Raw genomic sequence first — 12173 nt, forward strand, 5'->3', positions numbered from 1 at the left:
TTTCTCTCAAGACATCTGTTATTTTTAAGTGACAATTACAGTATATTAAAGCATCATTCCTTTAAAAAGCTCTATATGGTTTTTCTGTTTTGTATTTTTGTGTACATTTTACAATACTTTCCCTGCAGGTGAAGTTTACCATACTTTTCTGTGTCCTAAAGTTTGCTGTTGCACTTTCTACTTTCAGGGGAGCATGTTCAAAAATATACAATATACAACAGACCAGCAACCCCATGTTCAACTGAAAATGGATAATGCCTTTTGAAACAGCCAGTGATTAATCTTCTGTACAGGAGGATGCAAATAATACAAGATAATTCTAAGAACCAAATGATAGGTTATAGATTTTGGAAAGTTAGAACAAGGCCTTGTATAAATTTCAGATTAATATAAATAATAACTATTATTTGATTAGACCTCTTAATTACTACAAAAGTACATTGGTTCTCAGATGCAACTTAAATGACACACTGAACAATTTTCAATACAATATTTATGTAGTTTAGTGCATTATGTGCTTGTACAAGGAATCTCTGTATTTCCTTCAATTTATCAGTGGATTCAGTACGTTAATCTGCTTATACTGATAGTTCAAAACTGTAAACACACAATCCTAAATGACATTTTCAATGTTGATAAACTGTTTACAAATAACTAATTGTAGTAAAACCTCCTATGAAGCTTTTAACTGAGATGAACAATTGTCAGCTAATGGCTGAGGCATTTACAATTGGAAGCAACTAAAGAAACTGGATGGGTTAGCTCCAGGACAAATAACTATGAGTCTTTGGAACTTGACTGACATTCAGTAATCAGTAACTACAGGTAAGTGATATTCTTTGCTACCAGTCTCATTGTATTTTCTATAGCTGATCCAACTATCTATTAATATGCTATTACTAAATATTATCAAATTCATCATTGTTTATTCTTAGGGTACAATGTGAACCAGAAATCATTAATAGTTTCTCTTTCTTTGTGTACTGTCTTTCAACACATTGCTGAGGTTTGTCCATACTTGGTTCATCACTTGCTTTTATGTTTTCTTCAATAATGTCTTTATTAGAGTTCTCTGTACAGTCATTAGACTGGTTTATGGCTTCTGGAAGCAAATGAGCAGACTCAAAGGAACCGCTGTCACCCAAAATTGTGTAGCCCTTATCATTGGCACAGTCTATATCTGAGCAGTTTGGATCTATTCCTTCACTCAGCGTTGTGGAAGTAGAAGGATATTCATCAAGGTTCCGAAGTTTAGGATGAGTTGGCAAACTATGGAGGGAAAGGTTGGATCCTGATTCTCTCTGGAAAGGAGCTGGAGAAACCTGGCTCACTTCAGAAGAGGAATTTGGAGAGCATTTGTTGGATGTGAATTGGTTATGATTTAACCATGAGGTATTTGAAGACTCTGTGTCCTGGATATTATCTCCCACATGATCGCTGCTTGTGGTTACAGCTGCAGAAATGCATTTGGTAGTACCAATCTGATCAGAGGAAACATTCTCCAATTCTTGTTGAGTTTCATCACTTTTTGATGAAGGTTGTGTTTTGTTCCCAATTTTTCCAATCCTTGTACCACCCTCTTCTAGAACACAGTTATTCAGTTTGATAACAGGCAGCGTGAATGCATTTATAGAAGAAGGGACAATTGATCTAGTGCCACACATTTTGGGCATTTGCATTTGATCATTCATCTTCATTCTGTCTCTGCAAATACTGTACACAGAATCTGATAATGTCTTTCTATCTTTGGAAATTTGTTGACGTAAATTTGTTCCAGAATCACAGAGCTTTTTAACAGTACTTTCTTTTGGATCCAAAGGCTTTACAGTATTGCCAATGGGATTCTGCCAGCTACTTTTGTCTAACATTGCTGCACAAAAAGATTCAGGAGATTTCAGATTATCCATGCTTTTGGACTGCACATAGTTGACAAAACCATTAAATGGTCCAGAGTCCTTTGTTCTCAAATTGTGTGCATCTATTACTGTAGAATAGATGTCTCTTAAATTAATTACCTTAGTTTTCTTGTCTCTGTTTTCATGAAGAACTGCATTGGCACAGATAAACAAAAATATACCAATTCCCATGATGAGCGGTCCTAAAACCTTCAGCTTTTCAGAATGCAAGTAGCTTGCTAAAAATTTAGAAATAACCTCAATTGTTGTTGTCTCCAATGCTGTACTATTTGTGGTATTGTAAGACTGGACTGCAATAGTCTCAAAAATGTTATTGTTCTTAGGCCAATAGCCCATCATTGCCATTGCAATTCCCACCAACAGAACCAGGATTCCAAATGCAGCAATTAATCCCGAAATGGAAAACAGCTTTAATTTGCCTTTGACTACCACCACATCATTTTTGCATTTCTTTTTCACCTTCTTTTTTCGTTTATTAATATGATTACGGGATCGAGAAGAGTCTTGTCTCCTGGCTGAAATTCGAAGAAGCCCTCCTGTTGCTATCATGATAAATCCACTTAACAGCTATATCTGCAGTAAATAAACACAAAAAAATACAGTTTAAGGAATAAGAACTGACATGTTTATTAAAAAAAAGAGATGAAACTTAACTCACAGTTGGTTATCTTCAACTATCTTGAGCAATAAAAATTTGTTTTAGGAACTGATAGAGACTGAAACACATCATTTGGTCAATCTATGCAATATTTAGGGGTGTCTGAGCAAACTTCAGCAGACTTTGGAGAGGTTTCTAAAGGAATAGAAAAAAATAAATTTAATTTCCATTTGAAAAGTACTGATACATCTTGCAATGATGCTTTTTAAAGAGTCAAGAGCTCTTGATCACTAATCCATCAGAGGCATGGTGTGCCAGATTTTATTGTGCAAAACTACCAGCATCAAACATCCAGATGACAATAAGTCCTGGACTTGCATATGTGCTAGCCAACATTAAAGCCTAGGACTTACTGATCTGTCAGTCCATGGTATTCACTGGACTCTCCCTGGGAAATTGCTCTTTGAAAGGTGTAGGATCTGATGCCGTTTCTTTTATTGTGGATTTTAAGGCAAAAATATAAGGAGGCAATGGTAGAATTGAATTGAATTGACTTTATTTCTTATATCCTTCACATACATGAGTAAAGCTCTTTATGTTACATCTCCATCTAATTGTGCAATCATTGTAATTTATAATAAATCAGTCAGTGTAATATAGAGTACACTCAAATCAGCATGAGTTCATCAGTCTGATGGCCCGGTGGAAGAAGCTGTCCCAGAGCCTGTTGGTCCTGGATTGTACCGCTTCCTGGATGGTAGCAGCTGAATAGATCGTGGTTGGTGTGTCTTCAGACCCCAATGGTCCTACGTGCCCTTTTTACACTCCTGTCCTTGTAAATAGAACGTAGAATAGTACAGCACAGTATAGGCCCTTCGGCCCACAATGTTGTGCCCACCCTTAAACCCTGCCTCTTATATATCCCCACCACCTTAAATTCCTCCATGTACCTGATACCCGTCCAGTAGTCTCTTAAAATTTCACTAGTGTATCGCCTCCACCACTGACTTAGACAGTGCATTCCATGCACCAACCACTCTCTGAGTGAAAAACCTTCCTCTAATATCCCCCTTGAACTTCCCACCCTTTACTTTAAAGCCATGTCCACTTGTATTGAGCAGTGGTGCCCTGGGGAAGAGGCACTGGCTGTCCACTCTATTTATTTCTCTTAATATCTTGTATACCTCTATCATGTCTTCTCTCAGCCTCCTTCTCTCCAAAGAGTAAAGCCCTAGCTTCATTAATCTCTGATCATAATGCATACTCTCTAAACCAGGCAACATCCCGGTTAAATCTCCTCTGTACCCTTTCCAATGCTTCCACATCCTTCCCATAGTGAGGTCACCAGAACTGGGTAAGGTACTCCAAGTGTGGTCTAACCAGAGTTTTATAGAGCTGCATCATTACCTCATGACTCTTAAACTATCCCTCGACTTATGAAAGCTAACACCCCATAAGCTTTCTTAACTACCCTATCTACCTGTGAGGCAACTTTTAGGGATCTGTGGACATGTACCTCTAGACCACTCTGCTCCTCCACACTACCAAGTATCCTGCCATTTACTTTGTATTCTGCCTTGGAATTTGTCCTTCCAAAGTGTACCACTTCTCTGGGTTGAACTCCATCTGCCACTTCTGCATCCTATCAATGTCTCTCTGCAATCTTCAACAATCCTCTACACTATCCACACCACCACCAACTTTTGTGTCATCTGCAAATTTGTCAACCCACCCTTCTACCCCCACATCCAGGTCATTAATATAAATCACAAAAAGTAGGGGTCCCAGAACCAATCCTTGTGGGATACCACTAGTCACAACCCTCCAATCCAAATGTACTCCCTCCACCACAACCCTGTTTTCTGCAGGCAAGCCAATTCTGAATCCACCTGGCTGAACTTCCCTGGATCCCATGCCTTCTAACTTTCTGAATAAGCCTGTATGGAACCTTATCAAATGCCTTACTAAAATCTATGTAGACGACATCCACTGCATTACTCTCATCTATATGCCTGATCACCTCCTCAAAGAACTCTAACAGGCTTGTTAGCCACGAGCAGCCCTTCACAAAGCCATGCTGACTATCCCTGATCAGACCAGGATTCTCTAATTGCCCTTAGATCATATTTCTAGGAATCTTTTCCAACAGCTTTCCCACCAGAGACACAATTACCCAGCTAATCCCTACTACCTTTTTTGAACAAGGGGACAACATTTGCCTCCCTCCAATCCTCTGGTACCATTCCCATGGACAACGAGGACATAAAGATCCTAGCCAGAGGCTCAGCAATCTCTTCCCTCGCCTCGTGGAGCAGCCTGGGGAATATTCCGTCAGGCCCCGGAGACTTATCCGTCCTAATGTACTTTAACAACTCCAACACCTTTTCTACCTTAATATCAACATGCTCCAGTACATCAACCTCACTCATATTGTCCTCACCATCATCAAGTTCCCAATGTCCTGAATCATGGGAAGTTCACAACTACAGATCCGCTGGGCTGTCCACACCACTGTCTGCAGAGTCCTGCAGTTAAGGGAGGTACAGTTCCCATACCAGGCAGTGATGCAGCCAGTCAGGATGCTCTCAATTGTGCCCCTGTTGAAAGTTCTTAAGATTTGGGGGGCCCATACCAAATTTCCTCAACCATCTGAGGTGAAAAAGGTGCTGTTGTGCCTTTTTCACCACACAGCTAGTTTGTACAGACCAGAAGAGGTCCTCAGTGATGTGGATGCTGAGGAACTTGAAGCATTTACCCTCTCAAGCCCAGATCCATTGATGTCAATAGGGGTTAGCCTGTCTTCATTCCTCCTGTAATCTACAACCAGCTCCTTTGTTTTTGCGACATTGCGGGAGAGGTTGTTTCCTTGACACCACTGTGTCAGCGCTGACTTCTTTCCTGTAGGCCACCTCGTTATTATTTGAGATAAGGCCAATCAATGTAGTGTTGCTGGCGAAGCTGTAGATGGAGATACAGTCATGAGTATACAGGGAGTAAAGGAGGGAACTCAGTACGCGGCCTTGAGGGGCTCCTGTATTGAGAGTTAGAGGGTTGGAGGTGAGAGCTCACTCTTACAACCTGCTGGCTATCTGACAGGTAGTCAAGGATCCAGCTGCACAAGGCAGGGTCAAGGCCGAGGTCTCTGAGCTTCTTGTCGAGCCTGGTTAGTTCTATTGAAATAATTTATGGCAGCTGAAAGAAATGTTTTAGTTATGTGCTTGGTGCTGTTTTTGTTATCCATTTTTACTTTTTCTAAAATAGAAAACGTAAATCAAAGGAACTTAAAAGTTGGTGGCAAGGACAATAATGAAATCATTGTACTAAACATGAAAGAGAGTGAATAGCAACTGAGAGCATAATAAATAATTGCAATTATTTCAAAAGCAAGGTTATTGTCCCAATGTCCCAGAAAGGACAGACAAGGATAATGCAACACAGGATAAACTTAGATATAAACTGTCTATCTAACTGTGATCACAATTCTACTTCCTTTACCATAGCACTGGAGAGAGATAGGAACAGACAAGTTAGGAGAGCATTTAATTGGAGTAAAGAGAAATTATGAGGCTATCACGCAAGAACTCGGAAGCATAAATTGGGAACAGATGTTCGCAGGGAAATGTATGGAAGAAATGTGGCAAACGTTCAGGGGATATTTGCGTGGGGTTCTGCATAGGTACATCCCAAAGAGACAGGGAAAGGATGGTAGGGTACAGGAACCATGGTTTACAACAGCTTTGGTACATCTAATCAAGAAGAAAAAAGCTTACGAAAGGTTCAAAAAACTAGGTAATGATAGAGATCTAGAACATTATATGGCTAGCAGGAAGGAACTTAAGAAAGAAATTAGGGAGCCAGAAGGGGCCATGAGAAGGCCTTGGCGAGCAGGATTAAGGAAAACCCCACGGCATTGTACAAGTATATGAAAAGCAAGAGGATAAGATGTGAGAGAATAGAACCAATCAAGTGTGACAGTGGAAAAGTGTGTATGGAACTGGAGGAGATAGTAGGGGTACTTAATGAGTACTTTGCTTCAGTATTCACTACGGAAAAGGACCTTGACGATTGTGGGGATGACTGAAAAGCTTGAGCATGTTAAGAGCATTAAGAAAGAGGGTGTGCTGGAGCTTTTGGAAAACATCAAGTTGGATAAGTCACCGGGACTGGATGAGATGTACCCCAGACTACTCTGGGAGGTGAGGGAGGAGATTGCTGAGCTTCTGGCAATGATCCTTGTATCATCAATTGGGATGGGAGAGGTTCCAGAGGATTGGAGGGTTGCGGATGTTGTTCCATTATTCAATAAAGGGAGTAGCGATAGCCCAGGAAATTATAGACCAATGAGTCTTACTTCAGTGGTTGGTAAATTGATACAGAAGATCCAAGAGGCAAGATTTATGAACATTTGGAGAGGCATAATATGATTAGGAATAGTCTGCATGGCTTTGTCAAAGGCCTTACAAGCCTGATTGAATTTTTTGAGGATGTGTCTAAACACATTGATGAAGGTAGAGCAGTAAATAGACAATAGACAGTAAGAGCAGGAGTAGGCCATTCGGCCCCTCTAGCCAGCACCACCATTCACTGTGATCATGGCTAATCATACATAATCAATACACAATCAGTAGATGTAGTATATATATGGATTTCAGCAAGGCATTTGACAAGGTACCCCATGCAAGGCTTATTGAGAAAGTAAGGAGGCATGGGATCCAAGGGAACATTGTTTTGTGGATCCATAACTGGCTTGCCCACAGAAGGCAAGGTGTGGTTGTGGACGGGTCATATTCTGCATGGAGGTTGGTGACTGGTGGTGTGCCTCAGGGATCTGTTCTCGGACCCCTTAACTCGTGATTTTTATAAATGACCTGGATGAAGATGTGGGGGAATGGGTTAGTAAATTTGCTGATGACACAAAGGTTGGAGGTGTTTTAGGTAGTGTGGAGATTTGTCATAGGTTAAAGCAGGACATTGATAGGATACAAAACTGGGCTGAGAAGTGGTAGATGAAGTTCAATCCAGATAAATGTAAAGTGGTTCATTTTGGTAGGTGAAAGGTGATGACAGAAGATAGTATTAATGGTAAGACTCTTGGCAGTGTGGAGGATCAGAGGGATCTTGGGGTCTGAATCCAGAGGACACTCAAAGCTGCTGTGTAGCTCGACTCTGTGGTTAAGAAAGCATATGGTGCATTGGCCTTCATCAATCATGGGATTGAGTTTGGCAGCAGAGAGGTAATGTTGCAGCTATATAGGACCATGGTCAGACCCCATTTGGAGTACTGTGCTCAGTTCTGGTTGCCTCACTACAGGAAGGATGTTGAAACCATAGAAAGGGTGCAGACAAGATTTACAAGGATGTTGCCTGGATTGGGGATCATGCTTTTCAAGAATAGGTTGAGTGAACTTGCCCTTTTTTCCTTGGGAGTGACAGAGGATGAGAGGTGACCTGATAGAGGTGTATATGATGATGAAGAGGCATTGATCGTGTGGCTTTTCCCCAGGTCTGAAGTGGCTAGCATGAGAGGGCACATTTTTAAGGTGCATGGAAGTAGATACAGAGGAAATGTCAGGGGTAAGTTTTTTTTTAAAAAAGCGCAGAGTGCGTGGAATGGGCTGCCAGCGACAGTGGTGGAGGTGGATACGATAGGGTCTTTTAAGAGACTCCTGGATAGGTACATGGAGCTCAGAAAAATAGAGAGCTATTGATAACCCTAAATAATTTCTAAAGTAAGGACATGATTAGCACAGCTTTGTGGGCTGAAGGGCCTGTATTGTGCTGTAGGTTCAGAAGATAAAAACCACATCATGCCTATAAAAAAAAGAACCCATTAAAAAAAGTAAAAGAATAAAATAACCCATAAAAAACTGTCGAACACTCAGTGTGCAATGAAAAAACATCATCCAAATTGTAACTGCAAGCAAACAGCTTTTCTGAATTGAAGTCCACAAAGACAGTCCCATAGTTCAGTGCAGAGCCAAGTAAACGTCATGGAGCACCATACAAACCAGCCTGCACCTTACCTCGGGTCCCGATACCCTGATGTTTACAATATGGCCTCGCGCTTAAATCTCTGCCTGAACAACAAGCTCTGCTGCTTGGATATGCCGGCCCTCACTGCCTTGATTTGGCGTGTAAACCTCCATCTGAACACTATACTCAGTCTCGTCGATATGCTCTGGGGCCTGTCCCCACGGCTTCAATTCGGCCTGTACTCAACCTTTCATACTCTTCCATGATCTCAGCAATGGGCCTACTGCCTTTCCACAGTTCTGCCACATCAAACTGCCTCCAAGTCCAAACAGAAATTACAGACTCTTACTTGCAATGATCCTTTACCAGAAGTAACTGAGGTTCACCAGTGCCATCTTAACTGAAACTTAGTGCAATTCCAAATTATTTATAATAAATAATTAATGAAAATCTGCTTACTATCTAGTGTATTAAATTACTGATAACAGTAAAATACTTTTCCTTCCAGTTGTGCAATAAAGATCTATTCTTAATTTCAAACATATACATTAAAATTAAGTGCAGTATAGATGTAATTAGTATCTATATATTTTTAGTTGCAGACAAAAAATATTCAAACCTTTAAAACATATTCACATACAAAAAGGTACTGTACAGCATATATTAGTTCCATTTTATGTACCATCTTTTGCATTGTTGTCTATGTAGTATTTCTAGTATTTCTGAACATTAATCAAAAATCAGTCTCTTGATTTGTCTAACTTTTATTTTTATTGTTTTACTAACTTACCTCCAGGTAGTTGTGAAGCTACCTGGACTATACCTCTTCCCACCCTGTTACTTGTAAAAATGCCATCCCCTTCTCTCAATTCCTTTGTTTCCACTGTATCTTTTTAATCCAGAATGAAAGAGATGTCCTCCTCTTTCAAAGAAAGGGGCTTCCTTTCCTCCATCATCAACACTGCATCTCTTCCATTTTGTGCACATTTGCCCTCACCCCATCCTCCCGCTACCCCACCAGAGATAGAGTTCCTCTTGTACTCACATACCACCCTACCAGCTTCCATGTCCAGCACATAGTTATCCATAACTTTGCCATCTCCAACAGGATCCCACCATCAAGCACATCTCTCTCCCCCACACTTTCTGCTTTCCACAGGTATAGATCCTTATATGACTTCCTTGTCCATTCGCCCCTCCCCCACCGATCTCCTTCCTGGCATTTATCCTTGCAAACAGAACAAGTGCCACACCTGCCCCTACACCTCTTCCCTCATTCCCATTCAGGACCAGAAACAGTCCTTCCAGGTGAGCCAACGCTTCACCTGTGAGTCTGCTGGGATCATCCACTGCATCTGATGCTCCTGGTGTGACCTCCTGTATATTGGTGAGACCTGATGTAGATTGGGACATTGCTTCACTGAGCACCTACGGTCCAACTGCCAGAAAAAGTGGGATCTTCCAGAAGCTACCTATTTTAATTCCACTTCCTATTCCCATTCCAACATGTCAGTTCGTCGCCTCCTCTACTGTTGCAATGAGGCCAAACTCAGAGTGGAGAAGCAACACCTTATATTCCATCTGAGTAGCCTCCAACCCAATGGCGTGAACATCAAATTTTTGAAATTCTGGTAATGCCACCTCCTACCATCTTCACCATCCCCATTCCCTTTTCTCTCTCTCACCTTAGCTCCTTACCTGCCGATCACCTCCCTCTGGTGCTCCTCTCCTTTTACTTTCTTCCATGGCCTTCCGTCTTCTCCTATGAAACTGCCCTTTCTCTAGCCCTTTATCTCTTTCACCAATCAACTTCACAGCTCTTTACTTCACCCCTCCCCAACCCCTTCTGAATTTCACCTATCACCTTGTGTTCCTTTCTCTCCTCCCCCCCCCCAACCTTCTAACTCTCACTCCTCATCTTTTTTCTCCAGTCCTGATAAAGAGACTTGGTTCGAAACGTCGACTACACTCTTTTCCAGTAGTTGCTACCTAGCCTGCTGAATTCCTGTGTGTTGTTGTGAACTATTTTGCAACTTTACATCAATTGAGGCACTAAAATCTTACATACTGATTTTTGGTGAAATAAATTGCTAATTTGCCTAATTGTTATCAAAATTAGTGTGAGGAAACTATGGATCTCTGTCTGAAGGACCTAGGTCAAATTTGAACGGCAGGGCTTGCCTATTGCAAAGTTGAATACATCTCTATACATCCCTCTCTGAGGTTCTCTCTTAAATCTGGTAGGCGAGCTGCAGGGTATCAAAGAAACTTTCCAGTGTAGTTTGTATGAATAAAATTTCAAGAACTGGAGGATTTACACATTCTTTCAAAATGAAACTTGGTACATTGCCAGTATTAATGAGATACATTAAGTCTACACTTCTCATTTTGAGATACTGGTGCTTCCTTAGCATCAGAGATAGGATAACTTAAACCAATCAGATTTCAATTGTAGTTCATCATGACCTTTATTTGAAATGACAAACCAAGTGATCTCCCTGAAAGAGACAATCCTAGCAGACAGGATGGTGAGGGAGGCATACATTGCTTGCCTTCATTGGCAAGGGCACTGAATATAAAATGTTGGGAAGTCATGATGGAGCTGTATTTTGGCTTTCTTTTTGGCTATGCCTTCCAGTTCTGGTTGCTGTATTACTGGAAAGACATGGCATCTTTGGAGAGAATGAACAAGAGGTTCACCATCTTTCCTGGCTCTGCCTGGATTAGAGAATATGAGTTCTAAAGCGAGAAGATAATCTTGGATACTTTTCTCTGCAGTGTTGGAGGCTGAGGGGGACCTGATAAGATTAATAACCTTATTACAGGTATAGTTAAGATAGAATTGTGAAATACTAGAAGTTTGGCTGACTAGCAGGAGGCAAAGAGTAGAAATAAAGGGGCCTTTTCTGCTTGGTTCCCAGTGACTAGTGTTGCTCTGCAAAGGACGGTATTGGGGCCACTTATTTTCACATTATTTTGTATATCAATGATTTAGATGACGGAATCGATGGATTTGTGGCCAGGTTTGTGTACGATATAAAGATAGGTGAGGGCCACTTGGTGTTGAGGAAGCAGGAAGTCTGCAGAAGGAATTAGACAGATCAGGAGAATGAGCAAAGAAGTGGCAGATGGAATACGGTATCAGGAAGTATATGGTGATGCACTGTGGTAGAAGGAATAACGGCATAGACTATTCTCTGAACGAGAGAAATCCAGAAATCGGTGCAAAGAGACTTGGGAGTCCTCGCGTAGGATTCCCTAAAGGTTAAGGAAGGCAAATGTAATGTCAGCGTTCATTTTGAGAGGACGAAAATATAAAAGCAATGATATAATGTTGAGGCATTGGTCAGACTGCACTTGGAGCACTGTGAGCAGTTTTCAAGCAAAGTTCAAAGCACATTCATTCTCAAAGTACGTATACAGTACACCACCTTGAGTTTTATATCCCAACAGCCACGAAACAAAGAAACCCAAAAGAACCCATTTAAAAAAAAATGTCAAACACCTAACATGCAGAGAAAAAGACAGTCCGTCCTCAGACCCTTAGCTCAGCACAGAGCATCAAGCTGAACCAGTCTGTCCCTCACCTCGGACCCTGGCACCCTGACCTTTTCACTCTGGCCCAACGCCCAAGTCGTTTTCCAAGCATCATGTTCAGTCACTTCTGTATGATCTGGGGCCTGGAC

General features: G+C 41.2%; 1 protein-coding gene across 2 annotated transcripts in view; it reads right to left on the minus strand.

The window, feature by feature from the left end:
- Positions 1–363: 363 nt before the first annotated feature.
- The window catches only part of tmem200ca (transmembrane protein 200C, genome duplicate a), a 28757-nt gene continuing 16947 nt past the window's right edge, over positions 364–12173 (minus strand). For both annotated transcript variants that reach the window (XM_059955307.1, XM_059955230.1), the window contains exon 2: positions 364–2489. In XM_059955307.1, the coding sequence (XP_059811290.1) occupies positions 900–2465 (1566 nt within the window). In that variant the 5' untranslated portion in view covers positions 2466–2489 and the 3' untranslated portion in view covers positions 364–899. The remainder of the gene's footprint in view (positions 2490–12173) is intronic.

Source organism: Hypanus sabinus, chromosome 1 (genome assembly GCF_030144855.1).
Source record: "Hypanus sabinus isolate sHypSab1 chromosome 1, sHypSab1.hap1, whole genome shotgun sequence".
Lineage (NCBI taxonomy): Eukaryota > Metazoa > Chordata > Chondrichthyes > Myliobatiformes > Dasyatidae > Hypanus > Hypanus sabinus.